Source organism: Physcomitrium patens, chromosome 23, assembly GCF_059467195.1.
Source record: "Physcomitrium patens ecotype Gransden chromosome 23, ASM5946719v1, whole genome shotgun sequence".
Lineage (NCBI taxonomy): Eukaryota > Viridiplantae > Streptophyta > Bryopsida > Funariales > Funariaceae > Physcomitrium > Physcomitrium patens.
The window spans coordinates 7477798-7496389 of NC_143432.1; the positions used below are offsets into that span (position 1 = coordinate 7477798).

Below are 18592 nucleotides of genomic sequence, written 5' to 3' on the forward strand. Positions count from 1 at the left end.
AATTGCTTTATGAGAAACGACAGACAGTCACAAGACATCAGTGAGTGTATAATATTTCTATTGAACAGCAAGGCGAGTTCCTGTAGGTTTCAGGCTCATTCCATAGCTTGAAAGTTCCTACAAGTAGCGTTTCAATCGAATAATATCAGGTAAAAAATAATATTAAAACCAGGTAAAGAAGGAAGAAAGGAAAGGAAAGGAAAGGAAAAGGAGGAGGAGGTGGGGGGGACGGGGTTTTGGTGGTGATGGTGGTGGTAGTGAGGTGTGTTTTGTTATTTAACATGTGTTGGAGAGAGAGAACAACTCTAACATAGTCAGGGGCATATACTGGTGGAGTGTTAGGGATGGGGTGGGGGCTCATGACTCGTCACAGTTCGGCTGGCAACGCATGACACCGTTGTGTTGGCGACATCTCTGACACCCAAGTGCTGCGCCCACTCTCACGAGTCAGAAATCCAGCAGAGACTTTCGTCCCCAAGCCTGCCCCCTCACTACACCGTTTTTTTTTGTAATTTTTTTCCCCCTCCCTTTCTCCATCGCTCCTCACCACTAATCTGATCCAGTAGCAATCCTGGCAGTGATGTTGCATGGGGACGTTTCAACCGATCCCCCAGTACCGTGCATGTTGTTGTTGCAGATCATGTTAGGAAGGAATCGATGAATCAGCTCCGAACGCGCTGCAGCAGTTGCTCACAAAAGTATATCTCCGAGCTGTAACGCTGATCAGCGATGTGGCGTAAAATTAACCCACTCCGTTGAGACTTCCCAATTGATTGTATGTTGTTGGGAAGCTGTTTTCAAGCTGCCAAAAACTGTAGTACGAGGGTAGACAGCTGCTACAGCTAGGTGCACCGGAGGCGTGGTGGCTAGATTGTGTGAAGATGGATGCGTGACGACACATGATGGCTAGGAAATGTCGGTGTCTCTACAGCTGGATACTAGCGTCGCGTTGTAAGTTGGAACCGCAAGTCTTTAGTGAGGATGATAGTGATCTCTTGGTTCATTGAATCCTGGGGAAGAATATCAAGCTTGCGAGCGGAGAAACTCCTTCAAAGCACCCAATTAGACAGAACAGCTCGCAGACATGGTCTGGAGGGGAAACCTTGTGGACACCATGGAAGTAGCACTTACCGAAACTCCAAGATGGCCACGACCTATAAGCTGCTCAGATACGATGCTGCTGCGGCAGTTGAGATCGAATAAGTACTCCTCAGCCACCTCGTCATTGAACTGGAAAGTTTTCGGAAAGAGCCTATTCTAGAAACCCGGTGCAACAAATTAGCAAAGATCCATGCTTTCGTGGGCACCTGCAAGGTCGTCACAATGCACAGGATAATGTTGGAGGAGCAAGATCAGTGACCCTGCCTTGACACTTTTTGCAAAACCGTCATTTGCCACTGCAGTGTGAAGAGAATGTCCTCCGCAGCTCCTCCCACCGACACTACGAGAACGTCTCCATTCGTGTTCATTCCAGCGGTGCCACCAGAAGGAGAGCTCAATCACGCGCGGAGTGCACCCACGTATCAGAACGTGTACCCGAGCATCCTACCTCCCGCAGACCAACGGCGAATACCCACCACCACAGCATCTGGTTCCGGAGACCCGCACATTAACGGGAGCGTGATTGTGATTCTCGCGATTCTTAGTTTGGTCTTCATTCTGTCTGGGCTGCTCCATTTGCTCGCGCGGTGTATGGCGCGACAGCGCCACCCTCCCGCGCGCTACCACAGCCCGCTCGTGAGCGCGCTCCATGGCCAGCTTCAGCACTTGTTCCATCTCCACGATGCGGGCGTGGAGCAAGCTTTCATCGACACGCTTCCCGTGTTCACATTCGGCTCGATTCGAGGGTTGAAGGACAGCACCGATTGCGCAGTCTGTTTGACGGAGTTCGGAGACGACGATCGACTGCGGTTATTGCCCAAGTGCAAGCATGCCTTTCACTTGGATTGCATCGACACATGGCTGTTGTCGAACTCGACTTGTCCAGTGTGTCGCCGAAGCCTCCTCCCGGAGCCCATTCATGGCGCTGCAGGCTCTTCCCGACACGGACAGCTCGAGGTTTGTGGCGTCTCGACCGACGACGCAATGAATTCCTACAGGTTCATCCACCACGATCACCAGCGGCGGTTGTCGCTGGAAGAGCAGCTCATCCAAGAGTCACGACGGTTTCGAAGCCTCCATGGAAGCATCCATGGCAGCTACCAGAACAGCTTCCGGATAAGTGATGTGATGGAGGAAGACCAGAACTCGGACTTAAACGAAATCCAAGAGATTCAGGAGCTCGAAGGAACCCATCACGAGGAGTGCAAAGTTGAGCCGCCGAGCCCCGTAGCGCCCACGATCCGCATCACGGATGAACACGGCATGCAGCGAGATATTACAGTGGAGCTAGGGAGAGTGGCGGCGAGGGTGAAGTCCGATTCTCGCAGGCTCATGGGAAGCGCCGCAAGGTCGTATTCCATGGGCAGCTACGAGTACATTGTGGATCCTTCCAGCTGGATCCTGATGATCGAGCCAACGCCATATCCAGGTCGCCCTGGTCGGGACTGGGCACCCTCCAAGCCCACGCACCGAAGCGCTCTGTCTGATAGCATCCCCGAGCTTGCGAGCGCGAGCGGCACGCCCGCGAATGATGAGCTGTTCTGGGCAAGCAGAGGGCTCTACAATCCTCAGACATTGGCACGAGTTCGGGAGCTTCTTGCACCGGTGAGCTCGAATCCGTTCTCTCCGGGGGATTATCTGGAGGATTCCTACTCGCCTGGTTTCGGGGACCAGTGGATTGACATCGACATTGAGCGAGGCGAGGTCATCGAAGACGAGGAAGGACGCAGAGACTTGTACAGACATTCCAGTGCGTCGTCGTCGTCATCATCCTCGGCTTCTTCTTCTTCGCCATCTGCGGTGGTATTGGTAACGCTGCAGAAGGATTCGAGTGATTTCAAGCAACGGTCCTCGTCGCTGAGCCGATTGCCAGAAGAGAAGGGAAGTGTGAGTCTCTGCCGGCGATCGTTGTCGGAGACGTCACTGGGCGTGGACCAGGATGGGAAAATGCATAAATCCTGTAGCAGGGATGTGTCGGGGAAGTTGTTCTCGGACCCAATCTCCAAACAAGGCTCATTCTCGAGGAGGTTTTCCTTCCATTGGCTAACGGGAAGAAACAAGCGGGCGGTGTTCTCTGCTGTGTCGCCATCTCCAATGCCGATCACCATCTAAGCAGGCAGGTTTTTTGCTCAGGACTCGACGATTCATTGGTTGTTTTGTTACTGGCCAAGTTGGTGCTCCCTCCATTCATGCGTAATTGTTACTAGTTGTTCGTGAGATAATTCCAGGCAACTTGCAACGGGGATTTAAGCACGATTGCTAGAATTTAGAAACGATCGAAACGAAAACTAAGTTTTTTTCAGGACAGTTGCTGCCGTAGTCCAAGTTTCTAGATTCGTTTATAACATTCAAGGGCTTCGTAGCTGAGCCTGGACATTGCAAGCTTGTGGAGAATCAGAGCACCACTCACGAGATGATGCGAGTTCAATCGACCGTTTTAATATAAATGATGTGATATCTGCACATATAAAATGAAAACGAATGCAAATCTAAATCAATCAATTGGTAAGGGCACCTAACAATGACATAGCGGACGCCGATAATTGAAGACTTAACGCCACTAGGAACTTTTACTTCAATCGTGCACAGAAGTGGGGAAGATCAAGGACGTGAATACGTGAAATGCTGACCGTTTCTTCTCTTTCACTTCGGGTGTTGTAACCCCAGGTACCTGCAAGACAGTCCACAAAGTTGAGGTATGATGCAGTTGAAAAATTCAGGTTGAAAAGGCATTAAGGAACATGTTTCTCGCAAATATCTATCACATAAAATTACTTCAACAAAAGACAAGAGTAAGCGAACAGTCTCTTAAATGGCACTGAATCATACTTAGACCAACATGTAGAGAAACCAGAGAAACTAGAGAATTATACACTATCCAGTGATCTTGATATTACCTAAGTACAAGTTCCAACTGTCAAGTGCTGGGAGCTTGATGACGTTGCGCAGCGTGGCAAGTCTGTCTTCCACAAAACTGTTGATACGGCATATGCATATATTAATCAACTCATATGGTTACACGTAATCTGGAAATGAATAAACCACCTCAAGACGAAGCAAGTAGGACACTAAAGATAAGTTAACGACAGGAAATGAGAGATTGAACATACTGGAGGGTCAAGCCTTCATGTTCAACTCGCTCTTGCAGCTGCTTTAACACCTCGACTTTGGGTCTGACTGGGCAGTGTCAATGTTAACATCCACGAAAAATAAGGATCACAAAAGAAAAATTGAAGAAAAACTTCTAAGTGGTCTTTGTCTTGTCAAGAAGTACATCATTATTGCGGAATAGCAATACCATGAACCCTGAACTGCGAAGAGAAGCTTACCCACTACCAAGGCCGTATATGCGATCCATTGGGAAGTCAACACCCGCTAATTCCTTAAGCAGTGCTGACGTAAATCGAGCCTAGAATATAACCAAGGTTGGTCAAGAGAGCAAAAATGATACATGAGCATTGCTTTGTAAAGTGTAAACGAGAACAGTGTAAAGATGTTCGAATCTTATTGAGTTGAAGGAAACTAAAGAAGCAACTTACTTGTTTTGTTGTCACGATGAACACGGTCGATGATGACCATTTCAAAGCATCTGCTATCCCTAGGTAGAAGCTGTGCGAATAGATTCAAACATTTTGTACACCGTTCGTTAAAAAGGGAAACTCCACCGAGAGGAATATTTTCGAACACTCGCAGAACAAAAACATGCGTACATTACAATACTCTCGCTTCACAACAATCAAACATAATATCGTTTGTATTGACAGATAACAAATGGGCTTATCAGAGGCGGAAGTGAAGAATCATATACTACAGCAGAATCAAATTAGGCGCCGAATGCCTGCAAGAAATATGAGTTGATGAATGAATACATACCTATTAGCACCAATCCAGCCGTGAAAATCATGCTCCATCCACTCATCACGCACTTTCCCATAAAGTTCCACCAGCTCCTCTTTGTTACTCTCATTCCACTCTTTCATCACCACTGGTTTGATGCCATGCTCCCAATCTACCAAAATGTCTTCCACAGACAGTTTCTCCGCCACCTGTTCATTCAAACCGGCCGCATTATAGCACACATAATCATAGTGAAGTCATTCATCCGTCTCATGCAAGGTTCCAACCTTGAGACAAGCTAATTCTCCTGATATAAATGATATGAACTGCAGAAAGTACAATATCCAGAACTCTACAGCGTTCAAGTTCCTCTCTACATACCGAAGACTTCCGCACGTGAGGGACCTTGATCTCTAAAAGCAGCCGCACAAGCAAAATGTTTTCATATCCAGTCTCCACTACTGGCCGCACCTGCTCAGAACGAACACATCACCATGAATAATAGTCCCTGTTGAAGTCAAGACCACCTCAATCCCACGCAGAGACTATCTGTACTCCAAATTGAACCAGAGACTAAATTTGTCCGGCTACAGAACCAGCAACGACTAGGATGAGAAAACGACTCGGCAGAATACACCTGAATCAACTCCTTGAAACCTAAAGCTCTCAATTGGCTACCTATTGATTTGGAAGAAGCACCATGCTGTTGACCACACAATTATCACAATCATTCTACAAGGTGAGGCAATACAGTGCGCATGCTGTCAAGAATCCAGTTCTCCGTAGCTGTGTCTACGCCTGTAAAAAGCTCTGGGTATCGAATCTTAGCAGCCTGCGCAGAGCAATTCACATCCGAAAATCAGGGCTCCAGAATTTTGATCACCAAAATAGCAAAAAAATTGACGTACGTGTTACAGGTGATAGGTGAATTTCATACGCATTGTGTCGCTAACTAGGGCCAATACGAGCTTCGAGGCATGAGGAAAATGAAAGAATGAGACCCCAAAAAAGCTCGATCCAGACTTCTGTACCATGTATTTCTCAATTAAATTCTCTAGTAACACACAATTTTTCATGAAAAGTCTTCTTCGGATTCATGCTTGCGTAATCGGAGTGTAATGCGTGTCAAACCATAACACAAATTTCACTCAGAGAGACAAAAACTGTGCACGATGGGAAAATCAACCATAGAGTCAGTGTTCTGAGAAGCTGCCATACAAAATTAATACCAGCACAGTGAAAGAGCATTGCGGAATTCATGCCCATGGAACGAAAAACACTACCCCTCAATTGCATCTAGGCTTACTTAACCATTGCAGCAGCAGCAGCAGCAGCAGCACTTAATCTCTTGAAAAAAAATCTCCTCTGTTACGAGAATTGCCAGCTATGTACTCAACCAAAGATGACCAAGAGAATCCTTCGCAAGAATGAAACCTCGTTTCCATTCAAATTCTTCGACACGAACCAAAACCCAGCCAGCTATAGACAGTTTCAAAGCGTACCTCTACACTATCCTAAACTCCCACACATGAATCATCACACTCTGGCCTATCCCACAATATATACTGGAATTAAGACGAGGCACAGATCAAAGGCGCAAATGGGCGAGTAGCAAGCAACGGCCGGGGGTTCTGGATGAGTAACCTTAAGACCGGAGAGGGAGCTCTCGCCGCAGCTGTCGCACAAAACGCCATCGAAGTCTAGAGCGTACAAGTGACCCATCTCGCAGCACTTCCTCCCTTGGGCGCTGATGCTTTGCAAAACCAACCAAACAGAAGGAGAATGGTGCGAAACCCTACAAGAAAACGCCAAATGGACCAAAACCCAGCGAGGAAAATGTGGTGCGCCGGGCTCTTTCCTCGGATTGCTGCGATCGGAGAGGATCCAGCGTCGTCAGATCGAGCTCGTGATGCTTCTTCCGACATCGTCCAAATGTTCGGTGCTTGCGTATCTGGGTCCCCCCCCCCCCCCCCCCCCCCCCCACACCCTGCTGGTCTGCACCTTTTTGCTTTTTCGCAATTGATTTCTCTTTATTTTTTACTTTCCTGATTGTAACATTTTACTTTTTTTTAATTCTTTTCTCTGATCCGATCAGTCGCAAAACATTTTGAAGGGTCGTTGAGGAGTGTAAAATCCAATGGTTTTAAAATTGAGCTGAATTTTGGTGACATTGCTGAGAGCTCTTTGATTTGTATTGTTGGAATGGGGTGATTTTTTTTGATGCTAAAAGGATTGATATTGATAAAAAAAAAATAGTATGGAACATGTTGATGGTGTAATATATATCTATATATATATATATATATATATATATCTGGTTTCTCTAAATTAATAATATTAGTAATGTTAGAATGAATTGTGCCTTTGTAACTAATTTAATTATTTATTATATTATTGTGTAAATGATTTTAAAAGATATTCCCCAGTTACAAGTTTGTGTTTATCTTCTCCTTTGTCTTTTTGTTTTTTGTTTTTTGTAAAAATTGATTCAATAAAGTTTTAAGAATTAAAGATTCATCAAATGTTTTGTGGTGTTTATTGGATCTTATGATGTATAGATGTCAATTTATTTATTTTTATTTTTTTTGGAATATAGGTGAAGAGAGAGTTTTATGTAAGTTATTTCCAACTTTATCAAAAGGATACATGAGAAATACATATGATTATGTGGTATTAAGATAATTATTTAAGAAAAAATTAACATGTATAGTCTCATTCCTATACAAAGAGATTTTCATTACAAACTCTCTTCAATCAAGCTTCGGTATCTAATTCTACTTGTAAATTGGATTTTTCAGGCCGCTATCAGCACTAACAATGCTTTATTAAAAATACTATTTCAAATAAAATTCAACTAAAATATTAAAATATCACAATCTCAAAACAACAACAATTGTTAATTACAAAAAAAAAGAAAAATGAAAAATGAAAAAAAAGAAAAAGAAAAAGAAAAATTAGGAAAATTCATTGTTTTGCAAGGGCAATACTATTTTCATTTTCTGCAAAGAATAATATATTGAAATCTAGACTCCACTATGTTCATGTAAGTGTAACCTCTATTAATCAATCTATGAATCACATTAAAAAATCGGATTTTTGAAAGTTTGTAGAAATTAACACAAACAGAATTACAGTATACTTGTTTTTTTTTTTTTTTTTTTTTTTTTTTTGTGATCATAAAAATTTATTCCATGAAATTTGCCTTGACTTACTTTGTGAACTTTTAAAAATTAAATTTACAAAAACAAATCAGTTAGTAACATTAAAAAAACGACCATATCAACATTTAATTGGTATCTTTTTTTTAAATTCCTTGGACAATATCCATTGGTTGAACTTTAAATTTGATATTCATATTGTTTAATTAACCAAGTAAGAATCAAGAAAAGGTGTATTTATAGAAAAGAACCAAATGCCTAAGATGACATATATCCAAGATACTTTTAAAAAATAAAAATAAATTCTTTTATTTATACATGCTATTATTATAAGATAAATAAAACAAATCTATGTAACCTGGTAATAATAAATCCTGCTTAAAATTAATTTAGTAAAATGTATTGTGGATTAAAATCTACCTCAAGCATGGTACTTAATAACATTGAAAAAATTCAAAAAAAATTGTTGTTAACTTCATAAATGTACTGGAATAAAATAATAATAATAATAATAATAACAATAGTGTTGATTTTTTTAACAAATAAAAATTAAACCTTACATCATAAGAAAATTTACTTAGTACAAATGCCTTTATTGAAACAATAACAAAATTATTCAATTGAACAATCACATGTTACAGCAAGAAATTAATTAATACATGTACGTCAATAGTTGATTCAATGACATTGCATATTACATCGGGAAAGTACCAATGAGCGTCACAATAACCTCAACACCAATCGTTTTACGATTTGGTTTTTTAACATAAAAAAAAGTGTCATACAAATTGACATAACTATGTCAATTTGCATAATTGGCATTTGAAAAAATAAGTCATTGTTCTATGGTGGTGAAGTTTTTGTTGATCTAATAGAAGACCAAAACAGCCCTACTTCACTAACGTCCCCGCACTTAATAACTAGAGAATTTGAACAGTGTAAGAAACACATCTATTGGCATTTGAACACTGTTAGCAACAATTTAATTGAAACACATAGAGATTCAATCTGTGGAAACCAATGCAGATTAAAGGAGCAAGAGTTCACCCACAATAAAATTCATAAATGAGGGCTTTTCCTTTACATTACACAATGCACATCCAGGTTATTTACACTTGCAATATAGGGGGATGGATACTGCAGAATGTAAAAACAAAGCCTGCCTACAGGACCTACGTTTCCAGCCAAGTTTTGCACTTCAGTGTTGTTCGGCTGTCTTCATCTCTCAATATTCTATCTAAATCTGGCTGGAGATGATAAAAGCCAGAAGACACATACGGGCATCTCATTGTTTCCTACTCGAGATATTAACTCCACAAAATCAACGACTCCAAGTCACACATGATGCTTGTGCACTTCAAGTTTGTGAGCTGTGTAGAGTCCGCGTACGTAAGTAATTAGGAACCTGTAGCTATACAAAGGTGCACTCTCCTGCAACAGTAGATACTGGCCTCCTCTCCTCGTCGGCATGAAGGGGACTCAAATGCTTCTTATCAAATAGGGAAGATTTGACTTCAAACATCCGTGAGAACAGTTGTCCAAAGTCAGTTTTGACAAATTGTTGGGCCTGTTGATAATCAACAGATCTCTGGAATGTGACTTTCTCGGCTTCCAAGAAGGGAATTGGCTCTGGCAAATCATAACTGTCGTCATTAGTTACAACTGTGGTACCTGGTGGTCCGGAAGGTGCCTCTGCTTCCACGGGTGATCCGCATTGCGCTAAATGAAGGGCAAACTCCATATCTTCGTACACCTGCACGAATGGTTGGACATATATCATTAACTGTTACTTGATAACCACGTGATTTCCACGGTGTACACTTCCACAGATGCTGTGAATCTGTCATTGATGTTTTCAGCAAACTGTGTAACATCTTCGCTGCTTCCAATATTCCAGGAGTGATGAATTCCTTGGCTCTGCCGAGAGGAAAGGAATAAATTGGACGGACAAAAAAGATATAGCCTAATTCATATTGTAAAGATCACTCCTACAAGTTCCACAACTGCGAGATTGACAGTACACCAACTTCGAGAAATATCTACCACAGCTACGAGCCTAACTGGTGATCTGATTCAAAGAGACTTCAAAGAATCCATGATCATGACATTCAAACAGGCATAGATGTGATTACCTCACAGAGACGTTCAAGTTTGGAAGAGCTCATTTCCCGTTCACACGTAATCACCAAATACTCGGTGCACTCTTTTAAACATCTTGCAAGTGTTTCTGTTTTGGCTGCAGGAGCGGCCTCTACAATTGCAACACCTGCACCAAGCTGTCGGGGCAAAAGACGAGATGTTAGTTTCTGCAGCCATGTTCAAGGCTCTGTAAGATATGAATCCCATGTTCTGAGCTACATACGCAATGCAATTACCGAAACTTACAATCATACACCGGTTTGAAAGAAATCAATATCAAAGTTACGAAATAGGCACATACTGCAGCTAGAAAGAGTTGCTCAAAAAGATCTGATGGAGCCACATCTTCCAGTACATCGAGGGTGCTCTCACTGGAAAAACCACCACCCAATAGAATACGAATCTTAGTCAAGAGAGGCATTCCAAATATGCAACCACCACTGAACTCACGCAATGAGTCACGCAATTCACAAATATTAGTCAACGCCCGCTGGCGTCATTCTGTCGAAATAAATATATAAAAATTCCCGTACCCATCTTCAGGAGAACCTTACCCAGCAAGTTCCTCATCAAACAGCGGAGATTGCTTGAGGGCCGGCACTGGTCGGGAGGATGCCCATAGCTCTTGCCACAAATTCCCTGATTATCACATTCCATCATGTAGGTATTTTAGACTAAAAATTTACATCACTACGTTACTTTCAGGTGACGATGCCACGCCACTTTTTTTTATAGCCAGACATTGGGAACGCACAGCAATGCAGCCAAGATGGACCGAAAACTTGCAATCATGTAAGGAGAGATTGAAAACCTCAGCGGCGGAATAGCCGAAAACAGTGGAACCAAAGTTTAAACAGACTTCAAGTTACCTATTTCCTGGTCAAAATTTTAAATAATTGGAACAGTTCTCTCACTGGTAATAATCAAGCATTCAAATCTACCTTGACATTGCATGCGTGCACTAAGATAGCCTCGAATAGCTCCATACTCCCCTGCATTTTCCGCACTGCCTTGGAACATAAGGCCAGTCCCTGGTTCCTCCCTCCAATCCAAAGGGGAGTACCATCGCACAAAGTCTTCCAATATACATCCAGGATTGGCGGCCTGAACAAGAATCAAAACCACTCTCAGTAAGTAAATCCACAAGAACTTGGTTCTAGACAAACTTGTGGAAACCCATCCTTATAATGCAATACCGACCTTCACTACTCTCCAAAGACGAAATTGAATAAACTTCACGTCTTTGACTATTACCTTGAAGGCTTGCATATCAGATAGAAGCTGTGAACAGCCAGCTCCAACACTGTAAAATAATGGAGTCAGTTGGTTGGAAATTTGGAAGCCCTTGTATGACCTCATGTGTATGCAACACGCATTTCAACATGTATTTAAAGAACAGCCAAAACAGTCTTGGGTTTGAGTGTAACTTTCTCTGCTCACCTTCTAGTGCGAAGAATAAGTTCCTCCGCTTCCATTATGGCATCCTCTGTCATGATAGGATTATCCTGCAGAGCAAGAGAATAATACGTTGAACAAAGATTGTGGTACTTCACCAGAACTATGGGCTTTACTTCTGAGTGGATTTTTTCCCCTCGTAAGCAAACGGAACATCATGAGACTAAATCAAAAAGGTGAATCCATCGACTTACTTGAGTAATAGGTGAATATACTGGTTCTCCAGTCTCCAACATTAGAAGGTCAGCTGCTGGATGGTCCGCTCCAACTCTAAGAACTTTTTCACCAGTCTTTAACTTAGCGTAGAGTAGCACTGGAGCCTTTATGTTAAGGCTTTCAGAAGGTGCTAGGTGATTATCAGTGCTCTCTGCAGAAGAGTTATCTTCATGAGCTAAATAAGAGTTCAGAATTTCAAGAGATTCTAAATCTGCAGCGCGCTTCTTGCGCCTGGCAATACAACAGTTTATTAACTGCAATTGCTGGTGAAGCAGGCAGTAGCGCAGATCAGGACTTTCGTCAACTGGCAAAAGAGATATTGGGACCCCTTCTTTCCACCGGCGCCGCAGCTGCACATAAGGGTCTGTTAGCTTTCTTTTTAAGTAAAATGGAACTCGGTAAGACATCGCTAACAATTGATAGCAACATCACTAAACATATTTATAACAAACTACATTTGACCAGAATGTAGTAGGAGGTAGTACCTCTTTTATTACTTCTAGCCAAAACTCCCCCATGCCTTGCTCAGTTTTGATTTCAGCCATAATTTCAGCTAGCCGTGCAACAAAGCTCTCTGGCGGGGCTCCATGAATATCTCTCGGAAGGTTCGGACTAGCGGTGAATGATAATTTCTTGTCTACCTGATCCTCGTGCTGGGTATCTGCAGTTGACAAAGCTAAGTGGTCACAACAATGAAAAGGAAATTTGGATTAACAGATGCAACCTGAACAGAAGGTGAGGACAGGTCTTTGGAAATTCTTGTTTTCTATTGCTGGTTCATGTGACAATTCAAACATCAAAACGTGACATACCAAAATGTAAGAAAAAATAATAAAATGCTCACATTCAGCGCATGAAGCAAGATAAGACACACCTGCATCAAAAAGTGACCACAGCAAGGTATGGTAATCTCCAAGACTGGTAGTCTTTGAGAATCTTGATTTGCTGTCCTTGCCACGACCGGCACTCAACCGTCTCATAGCAGCAAAGCCTGAGACAATACCAGACCAATCGCCATTACTGGGTAAAACATCCTTGTCCAAAAGTCGTCCACCTTGAATTACTAATTCTTGCATACTCTTTGCCGATCTACCAGTCCTGTGTTGTCAAATCCACCAACGTTCAGATTTATGTCAACAAAGCAATAAAAAAAACTCGCTTGCATTGTCCACAAGATAACTGACAAAGGACGATGTTCGCATTTCTCAATCGCACCTGGCATCTCAATAGCTTAAGGACATACGAAGACATAATGCCAGATTCAATTGAATTTGGAAGGAATTCAAAGTAGTTGATCGAAGAAAATTACTTAGATTACCTAGAAAGAAAATAGGCATAAGGTCTACAGCAAACACACAGTTCACTAAAACCTAGGCGAATATAAACAGTAAATGTAAGAAACACAAATCGTCAGTAGCTGCGCTGTCTACTGGGTGCATTAACCAGCACTATGTACTAGTTACAGATTCATTACGACCAAAATGCTTACTCGATGGCAGCTGCTAGGCGTCGAATGATCACGGATTGAGGAATACTAGTGACAGAAACTGCTTCGCTGTCAGCTTCCTCTTCAATCGGATCCCTCCACAGGCTCTGCAGGAACAGCATTCCAAGTAAGAGCGTGTTTGACTTTATACAGGGCGTGTACAAAAATAGTAGTTCCTTAATGTTATTAAAAATGAAAAACTAATAAATAAAACCCATGCAAAAATATGTCCGAATATGTCTACTTAAAATATATGCATTCACGACGCAAACCTCCACTGAGGTTTGCGACAACTTCAAGTTGTCAAGCTATTACGTAACAATTACCTCATTGAACGTGCCTCCAAAGGTCAATCTGCGTTCAATACTTGACCAACTCATGCGCACATAATTGTTGGAGTCTGCATCTATTATCTCCTGTCGAACACGCTTGACGGCAATGAAATATCGGCGCCAGAACTCGAGCTCCTTCATTTTCTTTGGCACGTATTGAAACCAAAGTTCTTTCAACTCTTCATCAAACTGCAAGTAGGAGCAGTGAGAAGCAGACAAGTTTCAGACTACATAAACTCATCGAATTGATGGAAAGGGACCCGTTCCAAAGCATTTTCAGCAAACCAGCAAGTGAACGATTGGCAAAAGAACAAATACCTCCAGGACGTTTCCAACATATATCATTGCAGTTTGCATGTCGATAGATTCAAGGTCATCATCGACCCCTTCCAGAAAATCTTCCGGTTTCTACGGTTAAAAGCAAATTCCAATCAATCACAGATAATAAAATCAACTTAATTTAAAACAAGTTGTAGGTGTTTCAAATTAACAGCCAAAGACCCGAGATTCATTGTTTCTCTTCAATTCATACAAACCTCCTGAGAACAAAAGCGCAAGACACTGCATATCCACTCGGACCTGTATTCAATTTGCATTTGGAATATCCTTTTGAATGACATTCCTGCTCTTACTGACCTTGGACAAGTCAAGAATGCGTCTCTTGAACTCAACTTCGTACCGTTTCTCACTATCATTCTTGGCACTCCAAGGGTACTCTGCTTTGAATTCTGTATCTGTGCTTAGAAGCAAGAATGCCTTAATTGTAAGCAAAATGGACAGTACAAGGGTGTAGTAGTCATCAATTGACTAGAGCGAAATTCAAAACCCAACGTAAGCTGAGGTGTTCATAAGCACTTTGAAGCCGCATTCTAGATGAACTACATTAAATATAATTTAGAATAAAGCGGATTCAGTGCGCTCACCATGAATATATCTCCCATTGGTCCACGTAGTGCCATCCGGAGTGGGAGGCCCGCCAAAATCCGCTTTGATATCAGCCTTGATTTCAGTGAGAACTCGTTCTGCTTTTGCAGCTACATTCTGCAAAGCTGCCAACCATCACCAATATTGTGTCAAGTTATGACATTCTTAGTTCACTTTTCGAGAGATTGATAAAAAAAACGAAAAACAAAAAAACAATTCTAAAAACATGAGAACCACTCTCACTCTTAATCTAAGCTTGCATCGTGCCCTGCTCAGACGAGCCCGAGAACAGCGACTAACTAAGCTATCAATCTAAAGTCTGACAAGACCCAATCAGGTCGTAAAGCAGACATTCATTCTTCTGAAAGAAACCACGCAGGCGATCTCTAAGCAACTGTAGTCCCTACCTGTGCCACCCCTTGGATTCACACATTGTGGATATTTTCTCAAAATGATGCATCGTGACTTCAATGATCCAAAGCTACCAAGTACGAGAAGCTGATCTGTCTCATACACGTAAAATCTAAAGCCTAGCGGCAGCATTCGTCCAAGCGCGACACAAACCGAACCTAAAAAGAAGCTCGATTTATACCCACAGAATGCGCGTAATCCAAAAGGATACGCGATGCGCAACGAACGCGCGAATACCTGATTTAGCCTTCAATATCAACGACGATTCCATTTGGTGTAGCTTGCAGCTCCCAGATGAGTCCCAATGCTCTCAGCCAAAATCGCCAATACCTCAAGAGTCGATCTGCAATCACTATATTAACACTACCAACAACAACAACAACGACAACACCCTCCTCCTGCGAGCGCCGCACCACCGCATTGGATCCACACCCACCTCGAAGCACTCCCAAACCACGTCTACATTGCCTAATTCCCGCACGACACTCGGATTCACGTCGCGAATAAACCCCCACGGACCCAAAAACCCAAGAATCACAAACAGTACACTCAAACACTCATCGAAAGCCGCACCGGCACTCATTCCAGCATCCCCCACAACAGCGTGCTTCACCGCAAACAACAAGCAACCCAACAGTTGGATTTATACATCGCGCGAAGTGAACAAAGCTCCGTTTGCCTCGATCCAGGGGGTTTATGTGGCCAGCTCGACCAGGGCTACCGGATACGCCGGATCCACGTCGCGACAGAGGATCACCAGGCGCGGAAATGAGCCCTGATGATTGATCGCCCTGCTTCCTGCTCCCTGCAGCGCGCACAACACACTCACCTCAAGCCTTCCAAGCTCAACGCGGCCTTGCGTCGCGTCGGGGTAAAACGACGAATTTCGTCTTCCATCCGACGAAACTTCCCTTTTGGTTCAGATTTCGTCGACATTTTTCGTTCGTTCGATCTTCCAATGTGCTCAGTTCCGGAAACCTCGTTCACACAGCGGTGGTTTCAAATATGGAGTATATATTTGGGGGTATTGATTGGGCCTTCCCCCTGGAAGAGGGACCAGAAGTGATGATGAAAAATAGTGGATTTTTCATTTGGATTTTTTTTTTTTTTTTTTTTTTTTTTTTTCATTTTAATGAATGGGGTAGTAATTATATCTGGTCCTGGGAATGGGGGAGAGGCAGTTGGGGTGTAAGTTGGCCACCTCCTCATAAGTAGCGGGGGGTGGGGTCTCCTTCTGTTTCATCTTCTTATCTTTGGCGAGGGACCAGATATAATATCAAGAGGGTCTTCACTCTACTCTTCCTCCTCTAACTCCCGCTTTGGGCCTCACATGTGGTCTACGCTTTACTTTTCAATCAAGCTTTGCTAATTTTGGCGGTGATTCTGAAGGGTCCCGCCATATCCCGCATCCCCCACATCCTCCTCTGCCCAGTGCACTCTCTACCCATACCCCCCCATCCACGTCGGCGATGCCACGCACGCATTTCCACGTCAGCACACCACCGCACGCACACCGACGCCACTGTGGTTCGTGACGAGGCGTGGGGAGCACCGTTCCCACTGCAGTTGAATTCTCCCTTTGCTCATTGCTTCGTTACTACTATTTCAATGAAATGCACATTCGCAGTTTCAAATTAAACTTTATGTGTTGTGATAAGGTTGGTAGTGTAGCGAGGATTTTTATTTTTATTTTATTTTTTTCTCTACATGTTTTTTAATAAGTTGGGTTCTAGTGAGAGTAAAGGACACTATAATAATAACAAAAGAACAATAACCTATAATGTAAGAATACCAAATAAAAAAATAAATAAAAAAATAACTAAACAAAGTAAATAAATAAAGAGGGGTGTTCATTTTGCAGTTCTACTAAGTAGTGCTTAATAAACTAAATTAGTGCTTAAAAATATTAAAAATTTATTAGAAAAATCCATGTAATTAAGAACTAAAAAAATATGTGCTTTTTTTAATACTACACTAAATTTAATTACTACCATAAAATAAAAGATACTTACGTTTTATAATTAAATAAATTTTAGAAAATATTTTTAATATATGATTTAAAATATGTAACATTCAATTTTAATTTTAATTTTAATTTTTATAAAAAATACACAAATCATTGATTGCTACATATAATAATATTATATTTTAAGAATATAAAAAAATAGAAATTATTCTTGAATATAAAAAATATGTTTATTTTTATAAGAATCTATATATTAAGATTGCTCAATAAGACATGTAGTGGCTCTCATTCATTACATGCATCCCTCTTGGTTTTCATCAAAAAACTTAACATTGTCTTGAATTTGAAAGAAAATTTGAAGTGAAAATGAATGGATTCATCAATGTCTTGCATGGATAAAACAATAATTTCATTAGATGCATGCATTTTTCTTTCATGTAATTCATGAGAACTTAACAGAACATGAAATTTCTTTTTGAATTTGGCAAAAGAACAATTTGCAATCATATCAAAGTTTAAATGGTTATATCCAGTAAGAAATTTAAATATTATATCATGTTTATGATATGTGGCATTACAGTGTATAATGTCAGAGATCATTTACGTCAACCATTATATTGTCCTTCAATTAAGGACTATGGTAATGCTTTCTTTATACTTTTATTTCTCATCAAAATAAATCGAGTTCATCTATAGTATTTCATAGTTCTATAAATGTGAAATTTTTGTGATACTTGTAATGTAATGTCTAATAAAGACTATTTTTAAGAGAAATTAAAATTAGATTTATTTGTGAGAATTGAAAGTTGTGATGAGATTGTGAAAGATTGTTGCCTTTAATGAGCTAGATTGGCTAATATTTTATTCAAATTAAAGTATATGCAACGAGTTTGAAATAAAAATTTAATGTAAAAAAGAGTGTATATGCATCAAATAACTTGATTCTTGGTTCATGTAGATGCATAGCAATTTGAACTAAATAATGTGATACATTGAAATCCACAAAAAATAAAAGCAAAAACAAAAGAAGAAATGTGGAGTGAAGTTGTTGCCCAATAGTGACCGAGACCACAAATTGGTGTATCATTATTTCTATCAACATTGTTTTTACTGCATGCCTTCTATTATAATCTACAAGAGCACACATTTGCTTTATTCCCTTCTATCATTTTTTCTGGGTCAAAAATAAGAGGCTCACAACATCAATAGCAAGGTGGTAAAATTAGATATGTTAAAAGTTTGTCATTCCATAAATGTTGACAATATGCTTGATCAATTTTGTTTCTAAAGATTTATTTGTATACTACTTTAAACTAATGTTATGTCACAGACATACTCATGTAAGCTAGTAATTATATATACAAATAGGTGGAAGTAAGTAAAAGTAAATAAAAATAAGTTAATTCTATAGTATTTAATATGCAAGCTTCTTAGAAGCTTCATAGATGTTGCTTTGACTTCATAGGTGTCATTAATTGACCTTTTGGATTAGAAACGTGGTCAACAAGTTGGCCATGTGCCACACATGTTGTTAGCTTGAAGTTCAAGCTAACTATGTGGCCTACAC

General features: G+C 41.1%; 3 protein-coding genes and 1 long non-coding RNA gene across 5 annotated transcripts; 2 read left to right on the top strand and 2 right to left on the bottom strand.

Annotated features, from left to right (window-relative positions):
* The first annotated feature begins 1413 nt into the window (after positions 1–1413).
* On the top strand, positions 1414–3599 carry LOC112275944 (uncharacterized). Its single transcript, XM_024506752.3, has one exon. It carries the CDS (start codon positions 1414–1416, stop codon positions 3211–3213), a length of 1800 nt encoding a protein of 599 aa, XP_024362520.1. The 3' UTR covers positions 3214–3599.
* LOC112275945 (uncharacterized) lies at positions 3486–6709 on the bottom strand. 2 transcript variants are annotated; one of them, XM_024506754.3, is made up of 10 exons: positions 6583–6709; positions 5690–5770; positions 5320–5409; positions 4975–5147; positions 4641–4710; positions 4431–4510; positions 4212–4274; positions 3999–4075; positions 3732–3772; positions 3486–3559 (listed from the first exon to the last, which is right to left on the bottom strand). In XM_024506754.3, the coding sequence occupies exons 1-10, from the start codon at positions 6658–6660 to the stop codon at positions 3539–3541; spliced, it is 774 nt and encodes a 257-aa protein (XP_024362522.1). In that variant the 5' UTR covers positions 6661–6709; the 3' UTR covers positions 3486–3538. The 2 variants fall into 2 exon arrangements, with proteins under 2 accessions (XP_024362522.1, XP_024362521.1); XM_024506753.3 differs by having other exon boundaries at positions 3521–3772.
* A 386-nt stretch (positions 6710–7095) lies between these two features.
* Positions 7096–9473, top strand: LOC149986508 (uncharacterized). Its single transcript, XR_016500308.1, has 3 exons — positions 7096–7193; positions 7535–8457; positions 9123–9473. It is a non-coding gene; the product is annotated as an uncharacterized LOC149986508 (long non-coding RNA).
* Positions 9155–15866, bottom strand: LOC112275555 (uncharacterized). The gene is made up of 16 exons (XM_024506017.3): positions 15297–15866; positions 14648–14773; positions 14361–14458; positions 14043–14132; positions 13719–13913; positions 13396–13499; positions 12781–13004; positions 12392–12567; positions 11885–12256; positions 11676–11740; positions 11490–11538; positions 11177–11339; positions 10790–10874; positions 10537–10606; positions 10229–10372; positions 9155–9849 (listed from the first exon to the last, which is right to left on the bottom strand). The coding sequence occupies exons 1-16, from the start codon at positions 15328–15330 to the stop codon at positions 9508–9510; spliced, it is 2337 nt and encodes a 778-aa protein (XP_024361785.1). The 5' UTR covers positions 15331–15866; the 3' UTR covers positions 9155–9507.
* Positions 15867–18592: the final 2726 nt, after the last annotated feature.